General features: G+C 52.8%; 3 protein-coding genes across 4 annotated transcripts; all 3 read right to left on the reverse strand.

The window, feature by feature from the left end:
• Nucleotides 1-48: 48 nt before the first annotated feature.
• On the reverse strand, nt 49-1,531 carry LAGE3 (L antigen family member 3). The gene is made up of 3 exons (XM_004092959.3): nt 1,007-1,531; nt 564-692; nt 49-338 (listed from the first exon to the last, which is right to left on the reverse strand). Exons 1-3 carry the CDS (start codon nt 1,192-1,194, stop codon nt 224-226), a joined length of 432 nt encoding a protein of 143 aa, XP_004093007.3. The 5' UTR covers nt 1,195-1,531; the 3' UTR covers nt 49-223.
• Nucleotides 1,532-7,863: 6,332 nt separating this feature from the next.
• Nucleotides 7,864-10,826, reverse strand: UBL4A (ubiquitin like 4A). The gene is made up of 4 exons (XM_030807143.1): nt 10,678-10,826; nt 10,369-10,474; nt 9,913-10,121; nt 7,864-9,795 (listed from the first exon to the last, which is right to left on the reverse strand). The coding sequence occupies exons 1-4, from the start codon at nt 10,723-10,725 to the stop codon at nt 9,685-9,687; spliced, it is 474 nt and encodes a 157-aa protein (XP_030663003.1). The 5' UTR covers nt 10,726-10,826; the 3' UTR covers nt 7,864-9,684.
• A 626-nt stretch (nt 10,827-11,452) lies between these two features.
• SLC10A3 (solute carrier family 10 member 3) lies at nt 11,453-14,735 on the reverse strand. Of its 2 annotated transcripts, XM_003279317.3 has the most exons (4): nt 14,693-14,735; nt 14,406-14,457; nt 12,732-13,230; nt 11,458-12,644 (listed from the first exon to the last, which is right to left on the reverse strand). In XM_003279317.3, exons 3-4 carry the CDS (start codon nt 13,086-13,088, stop codon nt 11,655-11,657), a joined length of 1,347 nt encoding a protein of 448 aa, XP_003279365.2. In that variant the 5' UTR covers nt 13,089-13,230; nt 14,406-14,457; nt 14,693-14,735; the 3' UTR covers nt 11,458-11,654. The 2 variants fall into 2 exon arrangements, with proteins under 2 accessions (XP_012354130.2, XP_003279365.2); XM_012498676.2 differs by having other exon boundaries at nt 11,453-13,230.
• Between the last annotated feature and the right edge of the window lie 12,268 nt (nt 14,736-27,003).

Raw genomic sequence — 27,003 nt, forward strand, 5'->3', positions numbered from 1 at the left:
CACAACAAGAGTATTGGGAGGGTGCTGCAGCTGAAAATAAACTCAGACTTGGAATAGTAGCTCAGTTTTATTTTCCGTAGTAACAAACATTTAAGAACCAGATAAAACATGAGGCCCTCCCAGGAAAGTAGCAACTGTGGGAATTCCTGCCCTAGGGAAGGATGGACGCACTGCCTAGGAGGAGACGCAAAGTGGGACCTCGCTCCATTTTCCCAGGCCAGGCTTAGCGGGAAACGGGGGGCCCAAAGCGCTGCATGGTCCGCAGCACCAGGGAAAGCTGGTCAAGAAAGTTGATGACAGAAATTCGGAGCAGGCGACAGTCTTCAGCTTTCCAGCGGCTAAAAGTGAGGGGAAAAGAAAATCAAATTGGAGGTGGCAACTCCTGGTCCCTCGCTCTGCTCCTCAGGCACCCAATACAGCAAACCCTTGGGAGCCCTGCCATTACACAGCCTCTCAGGCAGAGACCGGCCCAGCGCACCTGGCGCTCCTTAGGGCTCATCCTTGGGTGTCCCCCATGTCTCCATCGGCCGCCTCCCCCAACCCCGGTCCCTTTCAGAACTTACACGACCAGGATCCTGCCACTCACTGTGAGATCCTTCCCAACCACCCTTTGGTGGGGCTCGGCATCTGGTGCCAGGGACCCATGGGCGATTTCCGCCTCCAAGAGGGTCGGGAAAGGCACGCTGAGGGTGCTGGGGGTCATCCGGTTAAGGTGCCATCTGATACGATTTTGCCTATGTCTCAGGCCTTCTTGCTCCTCTGAAGCCCCCTCTCAGGTCACCCTGCCTAGCGTCACCCCCTTCACTCCCTACCTCGCCCAGGCCACTGTTAGCAGAGCTTCTCCCTCCATTTCAATTTCTTCCCCTCCTCCGACCACCTCTGACCGTATACCCCAGCCCCGGTCCCCCCTGCGCCCCTTTCCGTCGGCCCCCGCCCGCCCTCCTTTCTTTCTCCCTGAGTCCAGCTCTCGCCCCGCCGCAAGCAGCCCCCAGCTCGGAAAGGATACAATATGTGCGGCCGCACTCCTGACCCCCTGGCCGCAGACGCGGCGTCTCTGCCGGGACCTGGCGCGTGCGCTGGGGGAGCTCCACCGGCCGGAGCTGCGGCTGTGTCCGCGCCCCCGGGGCAGCTGTGGCCACCCTGGCCATCCCCGCCGTCGGCGCCTCCGCCTGCGTCTGCATCCGCGTCCCGCATGACCGCCGCCGCGCCGCTCCGACTCCACCCCCGAAGCGCAGGTCCTACGCCCCGCCCCCTCTGTGGCGCCTTCCCGAAGCCCCGCCCCCTGCGCACGACTCCGCCCACACGCGCCTGCGCAGGTCGCTGGAGAGTCTGCCTGGCGCGTGGTCAGTTCCCGCCAAGCGGCCCTGCCGGGGGCCTTCTGAGACCCGGTCAGCGGTTGAGAGGCTGCGGTTTCCTCCAGAAACTCTGCCCCTTCGCGCGTAACTCGATTCCAGGGCGCTGGTGCAAACTGACCCACAGTTGGTCCGGCCCCAGGAAGCCAGCCCTGACGGGGCTTTTGAAGACACGGTGGTCGCCTATCCCAGAGGCGCACCCCGCGAGGCTCCGCCCCTAAGCGCGCCTTGTTACCTTAGCGCGCCTGCGCTGGCGGGACCTGCCGCCTCGTCCCTGGAGACCCCAGTGAGGCCCTGGGGTGCCTGGACGGCTTCCCGCCCTGTTTCTTACTTGGACCCAAGATCCCCAGGAGATGTGGCACAACGTCCATGCTGCGATTCGCAGAGGGAGGGTGGCAGGGTCGGGTAACCCCCAAGGATACTGCTCTCGCCCTCGACCCTAATGCCCAACCAAGGGGGCTTCACCATGGACTGTGAAGCATCGGATTTGCATTTTAGAGGAAGCATTTTAGAGTGGGTGGGCTGTGCAGAGCGGGAGCCTGTCAGCAGAAGGCCTGCACGGAGGCAAAAAATGACAGGGCCTTGAACGAAAAGTACTGGCGGTGGGTCTAGGTCTAATATAACGTGAAAAATCAGATTGCACAACTATGAGTATGAAAATGCCAGTTTAGGCCAGGCGAAGTGATCCTCCTCCTTTGGAAGCCAAGGGAGGAGGATCACTTGGGCCCAGGAGTTCAAGACCAACATGGGCTACATAGCGAGACACCGTCTCTACAAAAAATACAAAAATAAATTTTAAAAATTAGCTGGGTGTGGTGAAGCGTGCCTGTAGTCCTAGCTTCTTGGAGGCTGAGGAGGGTTGATTGCTTGAGCCCAGGAGTTCGACACCAGCCTGGGCAACATAGTGAAACCCTGCCTCTACAAAAAATACAAAAATTAGCTGGGTGTGATGGTGCACACCTGTGGTCCCAGCTACTAGGGAGGCTGAGATGGGAGGACAGCTTGAGCCCAGGAGGCGGAGGCTGCAGTTAGCCGTGATCGCCCCACTGCACTCCAGCCTGGTTGATAGAGCCAGACCCTGCCTCAAAAAACAAAAGGCCAACTTAGTCTCTTACTGTACATATGTAGAGAAATCCTAGAACAATACAGCAACAGGTAAATCCTCGTGATCTCTGCTAATAGTATGGTGGGTGATTTTAATTTCCTTTTTGTGTTTTCCCTCCAATTTTTTCCGAAGTGGTCTTTTATGACATTTACAATTAAAAAAAAGTATTTAAAGTGACATCAGTCCAGGCGCGGTGGCTCACGCCTGTAATCCCAGCACTTTGGGAGGCTGAGGCGGGTGGATCACTTGAAGTCAGGAGTTCAAGACCATCCTGGCCAACATGGTGAAACCCCCGTCTCTACTAAAAATACAAAAATTAGCTGCGTGTCGTGGTGTGCGCCTGTAGTCCCAGCTATTTGGGAGGCTGGGACAGGAGAATCACTTGAACCCGGGAGGTGGAGGTTGTGGTGAGCCGACATCATGCCACTGCACTCCAGCCTGGGTGACAGAGATTCTGTCTCAAAAAGAAAAATAATAAAAATAAAAAAATGAATAATAAAGTGACATAAAATTTCCAACAGTGTTTGTCATGTTTGGACAACCTATTTTCCTCCTTTGCAGTCATAAGGAAGGATTAAACACTGAACTATATCAGCAAATCCTGTTGGGTTTCCCTCTGAAATAGGTTCCACATCAGCCCACTTCTCACTCTCCACTGCTAGTCTGCCGTGGAAGCCAGCATCTTTCCTTGACCTCCCTCAACAGCTTCCTGGCTGATTCTCTTTTACACTTTCCCCTCTATGACCTATTCACCACACCGCAGAATGACTTTCTAATTTCTAATTTAAATTGCATGGGGCTGGGCGCAGTGGCTCATGCCTGTAATCCCAGCACTTAGGGAGGCCAAGGCAGGAGATCACTTGGGGTCAGGAGTTCCAGACCAGCCTGACCAACATGGTGAAACCCCATCTCTACTAAAAATACAAAAATTAGCTGAGTGTGGTGGTGCACGCCTGTAATCCCAGCTACTCAGGAGGCTGAGGCAGGAGAATCGCTTGAACCCAGGAGGGGGAGGTTGCAGTGAGCTGAGATTGTGTCACTGCACTCCAGCCTAGGCGACACAGTGAGACTCTGTCTCGAAAAAAAAAAAAAATTGCATGGGATCACATCCCTGCTTAAAACCCTAAAATGATTTCCCTTTGCACTTGGACTAAAGTCCAAACTCCTTGCTCTATCTTATAAAAGTCCAATGTGACCTAACTCCCAGCTCCTTCTCTTGCTTCTTACCCTGCCTGCCTGCTCCCTCATTCTTTGTGGCCTCTGGGACCTTCTCTCTGCTTCCGACCAAGGGCAGCCTGACCCCAGCCCTTTGCACTTATTCTTCTATTTGTAAGATGGTCCCCAAACTTTCTCATGGCTAGCTCCTCCTCGTCATTAGGACCTTGGCTCCAATGTCACCTCCAAGAGGCCTTCAGGATCACCAGTGTAACTCAGTATCCGCAGACATTCTTCATTACATTTGCCCATTTCAATTTACTGTATAGTCTTTCTGTCTTTCTTTCTTTCTTTCTTTCTTTCTTTCTTTCTTTCTTTCTTTCTTCTTTTCTCTTTCATTCTTTCTTTCTCTTTTTTCTTTCTTTCCCTCCTCCCTCCCTTCCCTCCCTCTCTTCCCTCCCTCCCTCCCTCTCTCCTTTCCTTCCTTTCTTCCTTTTTCTGAGACAGAGTTTAGCTCTTGTTTCCCAAGCTGGAGTGCAATGGCATGATCTCAGCTCACTACAACCTCCACCTCCTGGGTTCAAGCGATTCTCCTGCCTCAGCCTCCCGTGTAGCTGGAATTACAGGTGTGTGCCACTATGCCCAACTAATTTTTTGTATTTTTAGTAGAAACGGGGTTTCACCATGTTAGCCAGGATGGTCTCGAACTCGTGGCCTTGGGTGATCTGCCCACCTCGGCCTCCCAAAGTGCTGAGATTACAGGCGTGAGCCACCGTGCCCAGCTCGCTCTCTTTCTTTTCTTTCTCTCTTTCTCTCTCTTTCTTTCTTTCCTTTTTCTTTCTCTCTTTCTCTCTCTTTCTTTCCTTTTTCTTTCTCTCTTTCTCTCTCTTTCTTTCTTTCCTTTTTCTTTCTCTCTTTCTCTCTCTTTCTTTCTTTCCTTTTTCTTTCTCTCTTTCTTACTTTTCTTTTCTCCTTCTCTCTCTCTCTCTCTCTCTTTCTTTTTCTTTCTCTTTTCTTTGAGACAGAGACTTGCTCTGTTGCCCAGGCTGGAGTGCAGTGGCACAACCTCAGCTCACTGCAACCTCCACCTCCTGAACTCAAGCGATTCTCCCACCTCAGCCTCCTGAGTAGCTGGGACTACAGGTGTGGTACAGCTGTGTGCCACCACGCTCGGCTAATTTTTGTAATTTTTTTTGTCCCCCCACCCCTAATTTTTGTATTTTTTGGTAGAGGTGGGGTTTCACTATGTTGCCTGTGCTGTTCTCCACCTCCTGGGCTCAAGTGATTCACCGCCTCAGCCTCCCAAAGCGCTGAGATTAAGGCGTGAGCTACTGTGCCCGGCCATATAGTATTTCTACCCCCACCTCCCCAAAAAAATGAGTTGGCTTGGCCAGGTGTCTTGACTCAAGCCTGTCATCCCAGAACTTTTGGATGCTGAGGTAGGAGGATCACTTGAGGCCAGGAGTTCGAGATTAGCCTGAGCAACATGGTGAGACACTGTCTCTACAAAAAAAAAAAAAAAAAAAATTATTATATTTTAGCCAGGCCTGGCATGGTGGCTCACTCCTATAATCCCAGCACTTTGGGAGGCCGAGATGGATGGATCACCTGAGGTCAAGAGTTTGAGACCAGCCTGGCCAACATGGTGAAACCCCATCTTTACTAAAAATACAAAAATTAGTCGTTTGTGGTGGCAGGAGCTTGTAGTCCCAGCTATTCGGGAGGCTGAGACAGGAGAATGGCTTGAACCCGGGAGGCGGAGGTTGCGGTGAGCCCAGATCGCGCCATTGCACTCCAGCCTGGGCAACAAGAGCAAAACTCTGTCTCAAAAAAAAAAAAAAAAAAAAAATTTAGCCGGCTGTGACAGTGTGTGCCTGCGGTCCCAGCTACTAGAGAGGCTGAGGCAGGATTGCTTGAGCCCAGGAAGTCAAGGCTACAGTGGGCTATGATCTAGCCACTGCACTCTGCACAAGTAACAGAGTGAGACTCTGTCTCAATCAAACAAACAAAGAAAAAAGTCCATGATATGCAGGAAAGAAAGCAGAGATAAAGGAAAGGTTTTTATAGAGAAATGGCAAGTAATAGCTGTAGAAAAAACTATCAGAAAATTACCATTTTTGCAACCACTAATGTAATAATTAATTGTTATTAACTTAATAATTGATTCAGGATGGCCAGGTGCAGTGGCTCACGCCTGTAATTCCAGCACTTTGGGAGGCTGAGGCGAGTGGATTGCGAGGTCAGGAGTTCGAGACCAGCCTGGCCAACACAGTGAAATCCCATCTCTACTAAAAGTACAAAAAAAATTAGTCGGGTGTGGTGGCACGCACCTGTAGTCTCAGCTACTCAGGAGGCTGAGACAGGAGAATCTCTTGAACCCAGGAGGCAGAGATTGCAGTGAGCCGAGACCACGCCATTGCACTCCAGCCTGGGTGACAGAGTGAGGCTCCATCTCACGAAAAAAAAAAAAAAATGATTCAGGCAAGGATTGTCACCGGATGGCAAAAGCGTTAGCTGAAAGGTTGTTGGGGACAGGATATTCACAAAGCCCCCAAATATTACCCCAAATTACTTGTGAATCAGGAAGGGAAACTGCATCTTTACAGGGGAGAGATCTGGCAGCAGCCACCTGGACCACGTGATCAAACTAAGCCTCTTCAACAGTGGGGCAGCCTGACCCTGCCAGCTGCCTGATGAGGGGGCTGGGGGTGAGTGTGGTCAGAGGAGGAAAGGATACAGTATCAGCTGCCCTGCCCTGGGTGCTTCCAAAAATATTCTTACCTGATTGTCTGTGGAGAATGGCTAGTTGGGAGAGGCAAAGATGGCCTCCTGCTCCCTCAGAAGCCTGGCTGAGTGGCACTGCCGTTCATCCCGTTGGGCCATGGAGAAAATGTGTGTCCTGAGGAGCTGGCCAGTGCTGGATGTGCATGCCAAGAGGGAAGGGACTGTGTCTTCCAGTCTCAGGGTTGCCAGCACTTGGGACACAGGGGGGCACTCAGTGATGAGCAGGGTGTCTGCAGCAAAGTCAGGCGCTGTCTGGAAGACATCCCAGGATGAGACATAGACATGGCAGTGAGGCACAGAAATAGCAAGCGAGCTGGATGAGCTCCCCAAGGAGTGATACAGAGAGAAGAGAAGGGGCTCAGGGACAGAGCCCTGGGGCGCCAACATTGAGGGGTGGGGTGTGTGTGAAGAACCAGCAAGAGAGCCTAAGGAGCAAGAGGTGGAAACAGCAGGAGAGCGAGGGCAGAAGAGGGTGAGGAACGAGGACTGCCAGCCATTCAGTGGGGCCCCGAAGGTGTATGCAGGCTGGAGGAGGACAGGGCAGTTGCTGTGTGTCTCTCATCTCTCCTGAAGGCTTTTCAGGGCTGGGAGGCTCAAGGCTGGCCACCTCTGCTGCATCTACTCCTGGGAGGACCAGGCCCGGGCAGATCTATTGGAGCTGGTGAGGCTCACATGGGACACCTGCAAAGTGCCAGCGAAGTGTGGGCACAGCTAATCCATTGCCAGGGAACCTCCCCCCTCAAGGCAAGTGCTGCTGTCCTCTGAGGCCGCTCTTCCTCCCGTGGGCCCTTGGGAAACAACACCAAAAGCATCTCATCCCAGCTGGGCCCTTCACTCATGCTGCCATCTCCTGATGTCATTGTAGTCACACCATGGCCGCAGGACTCAGATACCGTCCCGAGGCCCCTCCCTGAGGGGCAGGTGGTGGGTCTCAGGGCCCTTCACCGGGCAGGTGGCAGTGGATGACTCGGCGCTAACTCTCAGGGTGGACAATTGGCTCAGAGGGGTGCAGCACCTGCAGTAAACATTCTGACCCCCGTAAAAGGATCTCAGCATTGCGGGGGGGCTGCAGCCTGTGGCTGCTCCATCTTCTTGCAGAATCCCCAGTGTCCTCTAATGATCCCCCACTTCCTGTCTCCCATCCTGGCAGTGTTTCCTCTCTCTGGTGCTTTCCCTAACCCAAGCCTCAGAAAACGCTTTCCCTGTGTGGTCTTGATGCCTCCAGCCCTCTCCTCCACTACCTGCAAGGTGGCCCTGATCTGACACATGCATGGCCCCCGTAGTGGACAGCTGCCATTTGCGGCTACCATTGAGGATATCCATTCATCCAGCCCTCTCCCAGAGCCTTCTGTCCCTTGCACAGCCCATGTGTGTCCAGGGAAGTGGCCCCATGCCTAGCGCCAGGGAGCCAGCCCTGACGGAGAATTACCCCCTACCCCAGCCAAAATGATTGGACGCACAATCCAGTTCTGACCAACGAGAAGAGTGTTTATTTGCTGGGGGCATCTGAGACAGCAGAGGTGCTACACAGAGAAGATGCTGCTCTGGCAGTGAGGGAGGGAGTCCGTGGAAGCTGCAGGCAGCCATCTTTTCATCCTCGGAGGTGGTGGCCTGGGATGTAGCAGATACAAACGCAGAGGCAGGCAGGAAGACACTGGATGAAATTGCTCACCTGCTGCCAATGCCAATACCACTGGACTTTTCACTTTCATAAACCAAGAAATTTCCGTTAACTGATTAAACAAATTGCCTTTATTGTTAAACCAATGATTGGATATCAGAAACAGCCTAGCTAATATAGCTCCTTTTGGATAAAAGTAGAAGTCTCACATTCACCGTTAATGTTATTTCACTTTCCAAAATCAATTTCCTGGCACCACACAAACAAGAACACTGGTAAATGTATCACCTGAGCTGCAGGCCACACATGCTCACAAGTGTGTCCCTGCCATAGGTGGCTTTGAAGTCATATACATGGCTCTCTAGCTCTCGTGGGGGGCCAGGGGCTTCTGTGTGCTCTTCAAAGCCTTCACCCATTGGGCCTCTGTCCATCTTTCCAGCCTGGGGATCCAATATTTGCCCCACAAGGCCCAGGCAGGAGGGCCTCCAGCACGCGCAGCCCCGACCACACTCTGAGCAGCTCACTTGGCAAGGGTGAAGGGCCAGAGTGGCGTCCTCCTGCTGTGGCTTCCTTCCAGCCTCTACCACCCCTGGGGGCCTCCTCCAAGGAGCAGGTGGTTAGATGTCCTCTTGTGCCCGCACACAGGGCAGGGTGGAGGAGGAGGAACCAGAAGCCAGCCCATGCTTCTGCTCCCACCCTGGCACCCCAAGGTTTCCTCTCAGGCAAGAAGGAGCACACGAAGTGAGCCCCTGTACACAGGTGGCTGGGATGTGTTCATCTTCCACAGGGAGGCGAGTGCTGGGGACGAGGACAAAGGCCTACGCCCAGTCCCAGCTCTGACACTGCCTTGCTGAGTCACCCATCAGCCCTAACGCTTCCTGGAGGAGACAAGCAGATAGGGTGCCCCAGAGAGGAGCTGTGTCACTAAGGGCCAGGACACCCCATCTCTGGGTCACACTTGGCCACGGCTTCACTTTTGGCTTCAGTTTGTTTACCGAACAGAAGGGAGAGGGGCCCTGTGAGACAGAGGACACTGACTCAGGTCGGGGAGTGGCCCTCACTGTATAGAGTCCGTGGCTGGGGACCAAGTGGCACTGAGACTCGCCCAAAGTCACATCACAGAGCTGGGGTGCCTTGCTGACTCCCTGGCCCCAACCTGCTTTTCCATTTGTCGAACGCACACTGGCACACTGGCTGCAGCAGCTGCGGGGGTGGGGGGGTTCCAGGGCTGGCTGTCACTTGGCCTCCTGCAGAGGTAAGCTGAGGGCTATGTTGGACCCGCCAGAAGTCAGGTGACAGCTGCTTTCCCTTTCAGGATCGGGAGGGAGTCACCTGAGGGTATATTCTCAGTGGGCTAAACATGACATGCGAGAGCCCAGCTCTCCAAGCGGCCCCTTCCTCCTTCTCACACCAAGGCACTTTCAGAAGCCGCTGGATTCCGACTGGGGCTCTGCCACTTCATCGCCGGTGCCTCTGCTGTGCTGGCTCACCTCTTCTGAGGGTGTGGAAGCAAACCCAGGTCAAGCTGTGAGGAGTGCCTAGCACCTGGCCAGAGCCAGGTACATGCCAGCTATTATTATGATGAGCCCAACTGCAACAGGAGAACACACTTAGTGCGACATGCCCCTGCAGCCTGGCGTTGGGCACCTCCCCATGCTCTGAGAATTCTATTTGGAGAAGCCTTTCTCCGTTGTCTCAGTCACTTCAGGGTGCAGGAAGCGGCTGGCCAACCGTTCGATGTCGTCCAGCGTCAGGCGGCCCAGGGACCTCTCGTAATCCTGGGGAGAGAAGGGCAGGAAGATTCAGGGGCTGCCAGTGGGGGCCAGACACTGCAACAGAGGTAGGCGCTGGGAGCAACTGGGCCTGGAGAGGATGCCCAGGGTTACCCTTCTCACCCTCTGTAGCTGTTCCAGGACCCTGTTGGCATCTGCCGCACTGAAGTGGCGGGCCAAGACTTTGGAGATCAGCTGCCAGACCTGCGGGGGTGGGGAGTCGGCCAGCCTCTGGGCCTCGCCTTCTTCTAGTAGCACCTTCTCCAGGGGTTTGACCACTAGGTTGAGCTTGGAGTTGGGCCCGATGCTATAATCCGAGAGTCGTTTCCCATCTGCCAAAGACAGATCGATGGGTTCCTCATCCTCCGCCGCCGTGGGGGTGGCCCGGGACGCGAGGCCGCCTCGGCGGCGGGAGCGGAGCGCTGCGGCATCCGGCTGTGAGGCATGCGGCCGCCTCCCTTGGGGTCATGTGGCGCTTGGCGCCGGCACCCCGACCCGACACACGGCTGCCGGCCTCGGCCCGCGCACCCCGGTCCCGCTTCCTGCGGGGCTCCCTGGGCGTCTCCTCTCCCTGGGTACCTGCCAGGGCCTTGCCCTTGAACAGCAGCCGCTGCTGGCGCACGGGGACGTTCAGCTTCTCGGAGACCAGCTGCTTCAGCGTGGACACCAGCTCGTCCTCTGGCACCTGGCCGCGCGGAGGGTGGGAGGCAAGGGTTGAGCCCGCGGCCCCCAGGCGGCGAAGCCCACGCATCCGCTCCCGAGGGCAGCTCTCCCGGCTCCCAGCCCTCGGCCCGGCCGCCCCGTGCCCGCCCTCGGCCCTGCCGGTCCCCCTGCCAGGAGCGGGCGAGAGAGCGCGCCGGACCCGGCGGCCCGGCCCGGGGACCCTACCTGCAGGCTGCACTCGCGGCCCTGCAGCGCCTTCACCGTCAGCTGCATGGCGGTCGCGACAGCGTCCACTCGGGCCGGCGCGCACCCCAACCACCCCCCGCCGCGCGCCGCCGCCCCGGGCGCGCGCTGGAACCGCCCGCCACCGCCGGAAGCAGCGAGAGGGGCGCGCCCGCCGCCCGTACTTCCCGGCCCCGCCCTTCTGCCCCGTCCACGCCCCGGCCCCGCCCCCCGGCCCAACTGCGCCCCGGGAGGAGTCCCCCCGGGGTCCCGCCTAGCACACGCGCAGCGACCGCCCAGGCCGGCGGACCCCTCCCAAAGCAACAGCGCGGGGGAGTTGGGAGCAGGAACCAGTGGGGCCAGGTTGGCGTCATCTGGGAGCTGGGGCATGGAGAAGGAAGGGCCAGAAGGTACGCTCGCCCCCGCGGACTGCCTGGACCACCCCACGCGCCAGGACTGCTGGCGGCGCCTGGCCCTGCATACCCACAGACGGCCCGCCCCCGCTCCCTGTCTGGTGGCTTTTTCTGCCTCCTCCTTTCTGGTCTGGCTGCGAAACACCCCACTGGGCTTGAGAGGGGGCAGGGGGGCCACGCCTCTGCCCTCATCCTCCCACCTCTCCCAGAGTGGGGACACGCCCGGGGAGGGCTGATAGAGAAAGCCTATGCAGGGGTCACCGTGTCACCCAAGCTGGCCCTCCACCCTGGTCCACACTTACCCAGCAAGCACACTCTTTCTACCCCCACGCCCAGGCCCCAAAGGGCAAAGAGTAGAAGGGACCCAAGCTTGCTTCTCTCTTTTATTGAAATATATTTTCTGGGCAGTGCCCACCTCCCTAACTCAGCATTGGCCTCTTTGGCACTGAAAGCTGGAGAATAAAAAATCAGTAAAAAAAATAAGCCTGGATTTTTCTGAGTGCATAGTGCATGAGAACTTTGGTGGAGTGTGGGGGCTGGGGCTGATGAAAGCTTGACCCAGAGCCCTCAGGGAACTGGGAACAGGCTGCTGTAGATGAAGTGACCGATGACCAAGGCCAGCATCTCGGAGGTGCCGCTCAACGCCACAATGAAGGGGGCCTGGGAGGCATAGTCAGCTTGAAGGCGGCGGAGGGATAGCTGCAGCATGGCCAAGGCCAGCAGGCTGTTCTGCACCCCTACCTCAATGCTGACCGTCCGCCGCTGGGCCACTGGCAGCTTCAGACACGTGGCTAGGCAGTAGCCCACCAACAGGCCAACCAGGGGCACCGTGATACCCACCAGTACGATGGGTAGCCGGACGCCTGCCAGGATGAAGACCCCCATGCGATAGGCCAGGAAGAGGCCGCCCAGGAGGAGCACAAAGCTGAAGGGCTTGATGACCTGCAGCAGCAGCTGGGAGAACTTGGGGAGCTTGGACTTGATCAGCACGCCCACTGCTATGGGGATGGCGATGAACAGCAGGGTCCCCAGGATCTTGGAGATGGGCACGTGGAGTGTTTCATGGATGCTGAGCAGGCGGCTGTAGATGGCCGAAGACAGAGGCAAGAAACCAGTGGCAGCCACCGTAGAGATGAAAGTCATGGAGATGGCCAGGGTGACGTCCCCTCCAAGAAGGAGGCTGAAGAGGTAGCTCCCACCGCCGCCAGGCGACGAGCAGGTGATGATAAGGCCCAGAGCCAGGGCCTTGGGCAGCATGAAGACCTTGGCCATGAGGAAAGCGTACAAGGGCATGACCAGAAACTGGCCCAGGAGGCCCAGCAGCATGGGCTGGGGGCTCTGCATGAGCCCCTTCAGAACCTCGAGTTCCACTTTGCACCCAAACGAACACTTGTTGACAAAGATAAGAGGCAAGAGCAGGTAGAGTATTGGGTTTTCCGAGAAGTGGGCCAGGTCGGCGCCGAGGGTGGCAGGGGTGTCTTCAGCAGGTGAGACCTTGATGCAGAAGTCTCTCCGCTCCTCAATCAGTGTGGGCGGGGTCTCATGGGCGTCCACGAGCTGGATGTGGAGTGGGGCCAGCCCAGCCAGGCCTGAGCGGATGCTCACCACAAAGCCACCCCCGCCTCCCCAGGTTATGGCACTCACGTTCTTGATGGTCAGCACCTCTGTGTCCAGGGATGTGACCCTGAGCATGGGGCCGGGCACCGTCCTGTTGGCCTGGCCTGGGTACTGGCTGGAGATCACAATGATGCCTTCACTCTCCTCAGGAAACTCAAACTCCATCACAGAGCCATCTCCAATGCTCAAGTAGCGGCCCCCAGTCGGTGGCACAGTGTGACCCCCAGCAGTGCTGAGGCTGGTGCTGGCTGTCCCTCGGGCCCCCCACGGCAGGCTGATGAGCAGCAGGGCAGCTCTGAGCATGCCTAACGGACCTGTGCCACCACCCTCGCCTCCCAGACCAGGCCACTGCTGAGAGCTGCCCTTGCCCTGCATTAACACCATGGCTCTTCCTGGAGGACGGATGGCGTGCCCAGGCCCTCTGCGGCTTAGGAGAACATCCCCACTGGTGCTGTTGGGTTGTCCTGAGAAGGGTTCATGGGTGGGTCCCAGTCCTGCGCTGTCTTCCTTGATGGCAGGGCTCTCCCTGAGGAGGTAAGGGACACAGAGAGGCAGCTGGTGAGGGCGCGCAGTCAAGAACCCAGGAGCATGGGGATCTGGAAGCCCACTGCTAAGAGTAAAACTCAGCAGGGACCCTTGCCCCACACTCAGGAATGGAGAGGCAATGCCTAGTGCTGGCCCTTGAGTGCCATTCAGCTGTGGCTCCCTGGCGCACTCTACCTGCCCCTACAGTGACTCAATGAGGGTCCTGCTGCGAAACAGGTCCTCCCTCCACAGGGAAGTTGCCAGAAGGGGCAGCAGGAGTGGATCAGACAGAGCCACATGTCTACTGGGGGGGTTTCTCCTCCTTTTGTCAGAGCTCCCACTGGTCCGAGACTTTGAGCTCCCAGAGCCACTGCGTTACATCTGAGAGGCTGTGCTCAGAGTGCAGGGCCCCTCCGCATGCCCACATGCGCCCCTATCAGAGCCTCAAACTCCCAGTGGAATTATGAGTGTTTCTAGCGGCCAGCAACACCCCCTTCCACTTCTCAATTTGGGCAGCGACCACCGTAGTGTCACATCACCTGCTAGAACTGGGGCAACCAGGATGGAGACACAACAGCTTTACGTCACCCCTGTCAGTTGCCTCATGCACTGTTGTGTCCCAGTCCTAGAAGAGGACTGCCTCTGTAGATCCTATCCATCTTTGGCCCTGGCCTCCCATCATCTGAGACTGAGGTGAGGCAGAAGTAGGGAGCAGAGGTTAGGTTAAGCCAAAGGTTCATCCCGGCGAGCCTCCCCTATCCCTAGCTTAGGATGACATGGCCTCTGCTGGCTTGAAGTTCGGGTCACTTACCCTGGAGGCCTTGGTCCAGCCATGTGTCTTACCTCTGAAGAGGGAGGCAGGAAAACCAGTGGGGTGAGAGAAGCAAAGTAGAGGAGCTAAGATGAAGGCACCAGGACTGAAGCCACCAGGGTGATACGAACCAGTTCAGAAGGGAGAGGTTAGGGGCCATCCACCCCATGCCCCATCCCTCCAGTAGGGCTGGCGGCTCTGAGTCACTCCAAGAGGGGTTTGGCCCAGATCCCACACCATTTCTGCTTGAGGGCCCGACAGAGTTTGAGCAGATGCACCCACAAGGCAGGGGAGGGAGTCCCGGCCCTTCCAAAACGGCCAGGTGTTCGGGGTAACTGGCAGTGCTAACAGGGGCTCCTCCCTACCTGAGAGTCCGGAAGTTGTCGGACGGGTCGCTAGCAGAGCTCGGGCGCGAACCTGGGAGGGAGGAAAGGAAGGGCACGCCGCCGTCCCACAGCCGGCGACCCGCTCGGGCCGTCGCAGGGTCTGGGGGGGCTCCTTACGCCATTCCTGGGCCCCGCGGCCCCGCCAGGCCTCGCAAACGCGCGGTGGCGGCGGCGGCCCTTCCCTGCCAGGCCCGGCCGGGCGCCCGAGTGGGCGATCGAGGAGCGGGGTCGGGGCCAGAGGCCGCCTCCCTTCCGGAGGCTCTCACCTGCCACAGCCACCGCGCAGCTCAGCTGCAGCGTCTGCCTGGCCGGCAGACGCCCGCGAGCTCGGCCTGTCAGGGCCCCGCCCCACCGAAGCCCCGCCCTTCCCCGCCCCGCGCGTCAGGGCCCCGCCCCTCTTTCAGCGTCCCGCTCAACTCCGGCTGCTCACTGGGTTCCGACCGGTTGTGACGTCTCTGGGAGTGACGCGGCGGCGCGGGCGCGGTGCGGGTGAGCTGGTCGGCGCTCGGCGCTGCCTGGACCAATCGCTTGGCAGCGCATCTGAACCTGCTGTGATCGCTGGGGCGACCCGCCCTGGGAGGGAGCCCCAGGCATTCCCGATGACGCTGCGACCTCTAAAGGCAGTGGGACAGAGGGTTAGACGTTAGCAGGGCTGGGACGCCCTTGGGCTGCTGCTAGGGCTGGGAGCCCGGGGTTAGGGTTTTGGCCACGTTGCCGCTCAGGGTGCCCAGCCCTGGGGCCCCAGGGCTGAGTTTGACCGACCTGGACGCCAGGCTCTGTGCGGAGTTCCTCCTTTCGTTCAAGTATTGACCGAGCGCCTATTTCTATTTTATGTATTTATTTTCTGAGACTGAGTCTTGCTCTGTCACCCAGCCTGGAGTGCAGTGGCACGATCTCGGCTCACTGCAACCTCCGCCTCCCAGGTTCAATCCATTCTCCTCTCTAAGCCTCCCGCGTAGCTAAGATTACAGGCGCCCGCCCCCGCGCCTGGCTAATTTTTGTATTTTTAGTAGAGACGGGGTTTCACCATGTTGGCCAGGTTGGTCTCGAACTCCTGACCTCGTCTGCCGCCCGCCTCGGCCTCGCAAAGTTCTGTGATTACAGGCGTGAGCCACTGCGCCCAGCGTAGGCCAATTTCTATACCGTGGAACATTAAGTGGACTCGTCTGCTTTTCCAGACTTTGGCGCCACTAGCAAGGTGCAGAGGCTTCGTGGTAAACGAAGAGAAAGAAGGCAGAAAGTTGGGGAAAAATATGATGGGAATGTGTAGAAAGAAGGTCGGAAGACAGTACAGAAGTGCAGAGTGGAGGGGGATCATGTGTTCCCAAAGCTTATTGGTGCCACTGGAATCAATCTGCACGCTTCAACCTCTTGTCAAGACTGTGATGGAGTCGGAGGTATTTGCCCCGGGTAGGTGCACAAGACACATGGTTGCAGATGTGAAAACAAAACAGAACAAAACCACCCGTGTCTCTAATGTTTCAAATGAATAATATACATTTGTTTTTATTATTTATTTATTTATTTATTTTTGAGACAGGGTCTCGCTCTGTCGCCTAGGCTGGAGTGCAGTGGCACAAGCTCGGCTCACTGCAACCTCTGCCTCCCGGATTCAAGCGATTCTCCTGCCTCAGCCTCCTGAGTAGCTGGGATTACAGGCGTGCGCCACTACCACCGGGCTGATTTTTATATTTTTTAGTAGAGACGGGGTTTGCCATGTTGGCCAGGCTGGTCTCAAATTCCTGACCTCAAACGATCCACCTGCCTCAGCCTCCCTAAGTGCTGGGATTACAGGTGTGAGCCACCACACCCAGCCAAATAATATACTTTTAATAAATTTATTGACATTTAAATTTATTTTAAAACTTTATTTATTTATTTAGAGACAGGGTCTCACTCTGTTACCCAGGCTGGAATGCAGTAGTGCCATCATAATCACTGCAGCCTCGAACCCCTGGGCTCAAGCGATCTTCCCGCCTCAGTATCCCAAGTAGCTGGGACTACAGGAGCATGCCACCATGCCCAGCTTAAAAAGTTTATTTTTGGCCGGGTGCGGTGGCTCACGCCTGTAATCCCAGCACTTTGGGAGGCCGAGGCGGGCAGATCGCGAGGTCAGGAGATTGAGACCATCCTGGCTAACACGGTGAGACCGCGTCTCTACTAAAAATACAAACAAATTAGCCGGGCGTGGTGGTGGGTGCCTGTAGTCCCAGCTACTTGGGAGGCTGAGGCAGGACAATCTCTTGAACCCCGGGTGGGGGGAGGTTGCAGTGAGCCGAGATTGCGCCACTCTTCTCCAGCCTGGGCGACAGAGCGAGACTCCATCTCAAAAAAAAAAAATGTTGATTTCTGTGTGTGTTTTACAGAGTTAAAGTTAGTATGTGCGCATAATATGAGCAAATAGACATATGCTGAGGGTTGTTATAAGGGTTTGATGTGTGGATGATCAAAAACATTTGCAGCCATAGTTCTCAGCCATTCTTTAGCCTCCAGGGATCAGTAAGGCAGAAGCGATTTGTGTGTTTGTACTTGGTGTTCTGGAAAGGTTGTTCTGTCCCTTTCAAATGGGGTTGAAGGGTCCTGATGGAAGTAGACAGTATTTAGACTAGGACAGGTGAGAGGGCTGGACTAGGCACATGCTGGGGCTGAAGATTGCAATTTGGAAAATGGCAGTAAGGGTAGGGATTGTCTGAGGATGGGGTAAAATTGGCCAGAGGGAGAAAGGAGTCAGCTGGAAAAGCCAAAGAAGGAAAACCAAAAAGTTGTGTCCTTCTTGAAGGAAAAGTGAATTTTTGTATCCCACTTGCCTGTGCTCTTGGGCCTGCCTGACACTGTCAGTGAAACTCACCTGGAACTAGCCACTTGGCAGCCACCAATTCTTGTTTTTGCTAGGTGTCAAGGAGAGCAAATGCAGTCAATCACTTCAGCCTTCCCTGAAAAGCCCAAGTGGGCAGGTGGGATATCTGACATGAAGAATTTGGTGGCTTTGTCTGCAGGAAAAGGGAATAGCTAAATTAAAGGCAAGAGAATGTTCCTAGTTGGTTTAGGGAATTAGTAATTTACCCCATGGTGCGGGTGGCTCACGCCTGTTATCTCAGCACTTTGGGAGACCGAGGTGGGTGGATCACTTGAGCTCAGGAGTTCAAGACCAGCCTGGGCAACATGGCAAAACCCTGTCTCTACAAAAAATACAAAAATTAGCCTGGTGTGGTGGCATGCGCCTGTAATCCCAGCTACTCGGGAGGCTGATGTGGGAGGGTCGCTTGAACCCGGGGAGATGGAGGCTGCAGTGAGCTGAGATCGCACCACTGCACTCCAGCCTGGGCAACCAAGTGAGACCTTGTCTCAAAATAGTAATAATAATAATAATAATAATAATAATAATTTACCTTAGAAGAGAAGGAGGAAGAGGTGAGGATCTAGTGCCCAAAGAGAAGTCATCTGGACCGAAAAAACAGATGGAACAAATGATAGCAACAGCTGAAACAACATCAACACATTTCAGATGGGAGGCCTGCTAGGTACTGTGTAATAAGGTCACAGTGGTGACCCTGAGAGGTGTGCCTACCTCTGCTCTTGAGGCAGGGACCTCCAGAAACAGTATTTTTTTTTTTTTTTTTTTTGAGACAGAGTCTCACTCTATCGCCTGGGCTGGAGTGCAGTGGCACGATCTTGGCTCACTGCAACCTCTGCCTCCCGGGTTCAAGTGATTCTCCTACCTCAGCCTCCCAAGTAGCTGGGATTACAGGTATGTACCACCACACCCAGCTAATTTTTGTATTTTTAGTAGAGATGGGGTTTCACCATGTTGGCCAGGCTGGTCTCAAACTCCTGACCTCAGGTGATCCACCCACCTCGGCCTCCCAAAGTGCTGGGATTACAGGCATGAGCCACCATGCCTGGCCCAGAAAGAGTATGTGATAAATAAGGAGGCCAGGTGAGGTGGCTCATACCTGTAATCCCAGCATTTTGGGAGGCTGAGGAGGAAAGATTGCTTGAGCCCAGGAGTTTGAGACCAGCCCGGGCATCATGGGAAGACCCTATTTCTACATAAACAGATTTAAAAAAAAATTAAAAAGGCATGGAAGGCATATGCTAGTGTAAGTATGAGGTACATTGAGTATCCACAGGGAAGTGTAATGACGCCTGTCACTTTTGCCTGCCCAGCATCAGGTTGCAGCACCTTAGTTTTCTTTGGGGGAACCATCCCTCCTCCACTCTCAGTACACATGGTTTGCATTTGGATGATCCCCAACGCTGGGCCCTGGAGTGGGCACATAACCAGGTGTAACCAGCCAGCCACTCAGAGTGATGAAAACATAATGCCATAATCCAATCTGGACCAATGAGTGTTAGTCCCCAGGGACTTGTACTGAAGTATTGGGAATGCCATCCCAAGTCACAGAGAGGGAGACTAAAAGAAAATCGTATTTATTTGGAATGGGTACTGCAATGGGAATGTGTGTGCCATAGTAAACTGTGTATATTCAGGGAGGTGAAGGGAGAAAAAGGGTTTTGTTGTTGTTTTTGTTTGTTTGTTTGTTTTAAGGCAGGGTCTCACTCTGTTGCCCAGGGTGGAGTGCAGTGGTGTGATACTGGCTAACTGCAGCCTTCACCTCCTGGACTCAGGTGACCCTTCCATTTCAGCCCCCTCGAGTAGCTGGGACTACAGGCATGTGCCACCATGCCTGGCTAATCTTTTTGTATTTTTTGTAGAGATGGGGTTTAACCATGTTGCCTTACGCTGGTCCTGAACTCCTGGGCTTAAGCAATTCTCCTATCTCGGCCTTCCAAAGGGCTGGGATTACAAACATGAGCCATTGCAGCAGGCTCACAAAGGGGTTTTTTTGTTTGTTGTTTGTTTGTTTGTTTTTGAGATGGAGTTTGGCTCTTGTTGCCCAGGCTGGAGTGCAATGGCGTGATCTCAGCTCACTGCAACCTCCGCCTCCTGGGTTCAAGCGATTCTCCTGCCTCAGCCTCCCGAGTAGCTGGGATTACAGGCATCCGCCACCATGCCTGGCTGATTTTGTATTTTTAGTAGAGACGGGGTTTCACTATGTTGGTCAGACTGGTCTTGAACTCCCGACCTCAGGTGATCCGCCCTCCTCAGCCTCCCAAAGTGCTGGGATTACAGGTGTGAGCCACTGTGCCCGGCCGAGAAAAGTTTTTAAAGAAAAAATGAGAATTACATAATTATTTTCAGGTAATTATCCTTGGCTACAAGGATTAATAACAAAGGTGGCATCAGTCCAAGTTTGGACAGGCAGTTGCTGGGTAGATGTCTTCACAGAAGTGTTTTGCAGAGTCTCATGATGGGTTTTGCTTTCAGGCATCACACATGAGAACCTTCCCTTCATGGCCTTCCCCAGCTGTGGTTTTCAGTTTTTTTTTTTTTTTTTTAAGGTGGGGTCTTGCTATGTGACCCTGGCTGGAAGTGCAGTGGCTTTTCGTGGAGCGGTCCCACTACTGATCAGCGTGGGAGTTTTTACTTGCTCTGTTTCTGAGCTGGGCCGGTTCACCCTTCCTTAGGAAACCTGGTGGTCTCCTGCTCCCAGGAGGTTACCATATTGATGCTGAGTTTAGTGAAGACACCCGATCAGAATAGCATACCACAGCCCGGAAATCCTGGACTCAAGTGATCCTCCTGCCTCAGCCTCCCCAGTAGCTAGGAATACAGGTGTGTACTACCATGCCTGGCTAATTTTTAAAAATTTTTCGTAGAGACAGGGTCTCCCTATGTTGCTCAGGCTTACCTCGAACTCCTAGGCTCAAGGGATCCTCCCACGACAGCCTCCCAAAGTGCTAGATTACGGGGGTGAGCCACCGCACCTGGCCTAGCATGGAAGTTTTAACCTGCTCCTTTTCCAGCCTGGGCTGGTTCATTCCTCCCTAGACAACCTAGTGGTCCTCCATTCCCAGGATACTGATGCTGAGCTTTTTGTGGACACCTGATCGGCATGGCATACTACAGCCCAGAACTCCCGGGCTCAAGCAATTCTCCTGCTGCAGCCTCCTAAGTAGCTAGGACTACAGGCATGTGCCACCACACCTGGCAGGGTTTTTTTTTTTTTTTTTTTTTTTTATGAGACAGACTCTCACTTTGTCACCCAGGCTGGAGTGCAGTGGTGCGATCTTGGCTCACTGCAACCTCCGTCTCCCAGGTTCCAGCAATTCTCCCACCTCAACCTCCTGAGTAGCTGGGACTACAGGCCTGTGTCACCATGCCTGGCTAATTTTTGTACTTTTACTAGAGACAGGGTTTTACCATGTTGGCCAGGATGGTCTCAAACTCCTGACCTCAAGTGATCCACCCACCTCAGCCTCCCAAAGTGCTGGGATTACAGGCGCGAGCCACCGCACCTGTTTTGTTTTTAATACAAGTGACTCCATTTTGCTTCTGGCAACTTTCACATTTCCCCTTTTTGATCGGGATCTTTCTTCAAAAGCAGTAGGTTTGGATTGTCCCTTAGTGCTGGGATGGACCAGATAAGAGGGAGTGATTGACAACTAAGAGTCAGTGTCAAAACCCCTTTAGGCACATCTGAGCAACAATGGAAATTTGGAGAGAGTTGCACTCAGACTAAGTGTACCTGAAGTCCATCAAGTTCAATTTTTTCTGTTCCGTGGTCTTTTGGCCATCATCTGGAAGCCCCGTGCCAGCATATTCTGTTAACAGCTGTACTTCCGCAGAAGTTTCACAAGTAACAAGTACAAATTGTCAAAAGGAAAATACAAATTAATATTAGTAGTAATATGATACCCCCAGTTTTCATAATGGTTTTGAGCTATGAACCTAGGCTTAAAGGCAATCAAGTGAATAAATCAAATGACCATGGGGAATTAGGTGAGACCCATTATAACCTATGTGACCTGTTATAACCTATGTTTTGTAATTTCGTGTATATGGGGGCCTCAAGTTCCCCAGGGGAATTTATCCAGGTTCAGCATGTGCTATTAGCAATAGAACAGATATTTCCTGATTTAACCAACAGATACTGAAGGATCTCTTAGGTCAGGTTCTGTGAGGTTACTGACAGAAGCTATTGATTGTGCAATTTCAATTACACCATTATCCTGTCAACGAAAAGACAGACATAAGAAAGGAAAAATTAAGAGTGACAAGATTTTCATTTTGATGGGTGAAGCTCTCAACTTCTTTTTGTTTTGAGATGGAGTCTCACTCTGTCGCCCAGGCTGGAGTGCAGCAGCATGATCTTGGCTTACTGCAGCCTCCGCCTCCCAGGTTCAAGCAATTCTCCTGCCTCAGCCTCCCGAGTAGCTGGGATTACAGGTGCGTGCCACCACACCCGGCTAATTTTTAAAAAATATTTTTGGTAGAGATGGGGTTTCACCATGTTGGCCAGACTGGTCTTGAACTCCTGACCCCAAGTGATCCGCCCACCTTGGCCTCCCAAAGTGCTGGGATTACAGGCGTGAAGCCACCGTGCCCAGCCGAAGCTCTCAACTTCTTGTTCTGGTTTGCAGTTTGAATGTCTCTGGTTATGGCATCAGGTGGTTTGGAGAACTTCCTGTGTGACCCATACATCAAGCATGAGACTTGTCCCTTGATATTTATACTAAGTTTTCTAGCTTCAGCTTCAAGGCCTTTAGCAACATAACAGTTTTTTTTCTTAGTTGGAGAGTTTTAGCCAAATATTAGAGGAAATTAGGAGGATTTGGGGTCTAGTCCCGTCTTCAGGTAGATAAGAAACAATGCAAAGGGCCGCAACCTAATAACAGGCATATTTTAGTGTTTTTCCTTTAGAAACAACTTTTTCTGGGAGGCCAAGACGGGCCGATCACAAGGTCAGGAGATCGAGACCATCCCGGCTAACACGGTGAAACCCCGTCTCTACTAAAAAAACAAACAAACAAACAAACAAAATAGCCAGGCATGGTGGTGCGCACCTGTAGTCCCAGCTACAGATTTTTTTTGAGACAGAGCCTCACTCTGTTGCCCAGGCTGGAGTGCAGTGGTGCCATCATGGCTCACTACAGTCTCAACCTCCTGGGCTCAAGCAATCCTCTTCTCTTACCTGAGCTCGCTGAGTAGCTGGGCCTGCAGGTGCGCACTACCACACTGGCTATTTTTTTTTTTTTTTGTAGAGATGGGGGTCTCCTTATGTTGCCCAGGCTAGTTTTTTTTTTTTTTCTAACTTTTGTACCTTTTGTATTTTTAGTAGAGACTAATTTTTGTATTTTTAGTAGAGATGGGGTTTCATCATGTTGGGCAGGCTGGTCTCAAACTCCTGACCTCGTGATCCGCCCGCCTCGGCCTCCCAAAGTGCTGGGATTACAGGCGTGAAGCACCGCACCCGGCTTGCCCAGGCTAGTTTTAGAACTCCTGGGCTTAAGTCATCACCTGTCTCAGCCTTCTAAAGTGCTGAGATTACAGGCATGAGTCACCATGCCCACCTAATTACTATATTTTTGATAAAGTAATTAATGCCCTGAATTTTTCCCTTTAATTAATTGGATATTTTTCATATATTTTGGTAGAAAATATTACACAGAATGTGAAAACATACGGACAACATGATTACATAGAAACAGATTCCCTGGCTTTCATTTTGAAATTTTTGTCATGAGACAGTACAATATAGTAATATACACTTGCCAGTTTATAAAAGGACTGTTGCATCCAATTTCTGACAAAATGAGACCTGTTCGTGTGGCTGAGCATTATTTGACCCGGTAGGTAATCTTATGAAGGCTGAAGATCAAAAGTTTGGGTAAAGCAGCGTCTACAGCAGTTTGCTTTAAAAATATCTTTTTAAAATCCTTTTTTTTCTGTATCAAATGAGTTTAGAGGTTAAATATTCAAATGTTCACATTTCAGTTAGGACTGGCTGAATCGTATGAGAAAAACAGAATTTCCAGTGGCCTTGAATTTCAGCAACCAATTCATCTTTTAATTTGCCAACCTGGTTTGCTTGATTAGTCAGCACAGGTGGAGAAGCACTTTTCAAAAAGATATTTACAGTTGTTTTTTTCCTCAGCGTTTTCTGGATTGTACATGACAGACAAAGCAAAATTTTTATGCTGGACAGAGATACCTTATGTGATTGCTGTGTGCTCAAGAGTTTGACCTGTTTGATCTGAGAACCTAACTTTCACAAACGTTGATCTAGTTTTTTCCTTTTTAGACTATCAATCTTTTGATTAACTGTTCCGTCACCCTAAGCAATTGTCAGCCAGGCAAACCTCCATACACGTTTCTGAAAGGAATGACTCCTAAGTGTACAAGGCTAGGTTGTTGGTTGCCATGGAGCTGTTGTAATTTGAAAGCACCCCCTTTTTGTTTTTCTTTTTCTTGGCTGAAATGCCCTAAGGAAAAGTTATAAACAGCTTTTGAAATTACCAGTAGTAGATTATCTTTTTTTATTTTTATTTTTTTGAGACAAGATCTCACTCCATCACCCAGGCTAGAGTGCGGTGGTGTGATCCTCCCACCTCAGCCTCCTAAATAGCTGGGACCACAGGCGTGTGCCTCCACGCTAGCCACCATTTTGTATTTTTAATGTAGGGTTGGGGTCTTATCAGGTCGCCCAGGGTGAAATTATCTTAATACAAGTGAAGAAGCTGGCTGGGCTTGGTGGCCATGCCTGTAATTCTAGCACTTCGAGAGGCCAAGATGAGTGCATCATGTGAGCTCAGGAGATAGAGACCAGCCTGAACAACATGATGAAACCCCATCTCTACAAAAATTAGCCAGGTGTGGTGGCAGGTGCCTGTGTTCCCAACTCCTTGAGAGGCTGAGGTGGGAGGATCGCTTGAGTCCAGGAGGTTGAGGCTGCAGTGAGCTGAGACTGCACCACTGCACTCCAGCCTGGGTGGCAGAGTGAGACCCTGTCTCAAAAAAAAAAAAAAAAAAAGAAAAAAAAGAAGAAGAAAAAGGCCAGGTGCGGTGGCTCACACCTGTAATCCTAGCACTTTGGGAGGCCGAGGCAGGCAGATCACGAGGTCAGGAGATCGAGACCATCCTGGCCAACATGATAAAATACAAAAAATTAGCCAGGCGTGGTGGTGCATGCCTGTAGTCCCAGCTACTCGGGATGCTAAGGCAGTGGAATTGCTTGAACCTGGGAGGCAGAGGTTGCCGAGATCGCGCCAGCCTGGTGACAGAGCAAGACTCCATCTCAAAAAAAAAAAAAAAAAAGAAGAAGAAGAAAAAGCCAACAGATTCAGAGTCAGCAGAGAGGAGGAAGAAAAGCAAAGCAGATAGAGAAGTTAGGCGCCTCTACATACCAGTGTTTTAGTTTTATTTATTTAATTTTATTTTTTATTTTTATTTTATTTTTTTGAAACAGGGTCTCACTCTGTTTCCCAGGCTGGCCTTGAATTCCTGGGCTCAAATAATCCTCCTGTCTTGGCCTCCAAAAGTGCTGGGATAACAGGCATGAGCCACTGTGCCCAGCCCCAATTCCTTTTAAAGGTGATTTTGTTTCAGGTCTCACTTCTTTTTTTCTTTTCTTTTTTCTTTCTTTCTTTTTTTTTTTTTCTGAGACAGCCTTGACCTCCTGGGCTCCAGCCATCCTCCCACCTCAGCCTCCCTAGTAGCTGGGACTACAGGTGTGCACCACCACACCTGGCTAATTAATTTTTTTTTTTTTTGTAGAGACAGGGTCTTGCTGTGTTGCCCAGGATGGTGTCAAATTCCTGGGCTCAAGTGATCCTCCTGCCTTGGACTCTCAAGTGCTGGGATGACAGGTGTGAGCCACCGTGCCCAGCTGTAGGTCCCACTTCTGACTCTAGTGATGTCATCCTAAATAACAGAGAGGATCTCTAAGAGAAAATGATATTTATTCTGGAATGCGTTGCCGTGGGAATGCGTGTGCCATGGTAAACCGTATGGTAAACTGTGTGCGTATACAGGGAGGCAAAAGAAGGCAAAGGTTTTTCAAGGAAAAGTGAAGAGGATCATCACCTAATTGTTTTGAGATAATTCTCCTTGGCTACAAGGATCGATAACAAGGGTGACCTCAGTCTGAGGTTGGACAGGGTTAGGGTTAAGTTGCTCAGCCGGGTGCGGTGGCTCACGCCTGTAATCCCAGCACTTTGGGAGGCTGAGGCGGGTGGATCACCTGGGGTCAGGAGTTCAAGAGCAGCCTGGCCAACAAGGTAAAACCCTGTCTCTACTAAAAACACAAAAGTTAGCCAGGCGTGGTGGCGCATGCCTGTGATCCCAGCTACTCAGGAGGCTGAGGCAGGAGAATCGCTTGAACCTAGGAGGCGGAGGTTGTGGTGAGCCAAAATCGTGCCACTATACTCCAGCCTGGGTGACAGATCAAGACTCCGTCTCAGAAAAAAAAAAAAAATAAAGTCAGCGGGGCACGGTAGCTCACGCCTTTAATCCCAGCACTTTGGGAGGCTGAGGCAGGTGGATCACTTGAGGTCAGGAGTTCAAGACCAGCCTGGCCAACATGGTGAAACCGTGTCTCTACTGAAAATACAAAAATTAGCTGGGTGTGGTGGTGCACACCTGCAATCCCAGCTACTTGGGAGGCTGAGGCAGAATTGCTTGAACCCAGGAGGTGGAGGTTGCAGTGAGCCGAGATCGCCCCACTGTACTTCAGCCTGGGTAACAAGAGTGAAACTCCATCTCAAAAAGTTGCTGGGCAGATGTCCTCGCAGTATTTTTTTTCTGTGTAAGGCTGTGGTTTCTGCAGTTTTTGTTACCAAGCATTTGTGCACAAGAACCCTCCCTTTACAGCCTTCCCCAGCTCTGTTTTGTTTTTTTTTAACACAAGTGACTCCATTTTGATTCTGACAACTGTCATGGCAAGGAATGTGGGAACACTTTTCTGCTGGGGTTGCCAAACTGGGACTTCTGTTATTGCCTCCCTACCCAGGAAGACAGCATGTTGGAAAATGAAGCCAATACAGAGAGAAAAACAAAGCCAAGAGGTGGAGAGAGCCCAAGTCCCTTGGGCTTTGGGGTCCATTACAGGAACAATGCATTCTGCCATCCTCCCTTTTTTTTTTTTTTTTTTTTTTTTTTGCTTATGCCAGTTTGAGTTTGAATTCTGGCATTGTAAGTGAGGACGTCCTAACTCCTAAAGGGCAGGCCCAGGGGGCGATACCCTGGCAAAACAGGACGGTGGGATATATCAAACTTACCTCCTCTTTGGGAAGTCAGGCAGGCTGTGATCCATGCCATCAGCTTCCTAGCCTGTGTTGGGCTGTGACACTGGTGACCCCAGTGAGGGTGCAGCCCCATGAAGAGGTAGAGGCTGTCACTGTGGCTCACTATGGTGTTCCTGGACCAGTTCAGGCACTTGGTAAATGTTTAGTGAACAAATGAGCTGAAGGAACAAATGGAGGAAGGCTGGGCAATCACAGCAGTTGTTGGAGAAGTGTCAGGGAGCCCAAGCCCCTCCCAGCCTGGCAGTATAGACACTCCATGAGCTTCTGTTTCATTTAGGGGCAAGCTGGTAACCTTGTGGAATTGTACTTATCTGGCTTGTAGTCTTGCTGCACCGCAACTCTCCTCTCCCCACTAGGGACCTTTACTTTTTTGTACAGTGGGGACGATGGCCACACTTACTGGCTAGGGTTGTGGTGAGGTGTTACCTAT

The sequence above is a fragment of the Nomascus leucogenys genome, chromosome X, assembly GCF_006542625.1.
Source record: "Nomascus leucogenys isolate Asia chromosome X, Asia_NLE_v1, whole genome shotgun sequence".
Classification (NCBI taxonomy): Eukaryota; Metazoa; Chordata; class Mammalia; order Primates; family Hylobatidae; genus Nomascus; species Nomascus leucogenys.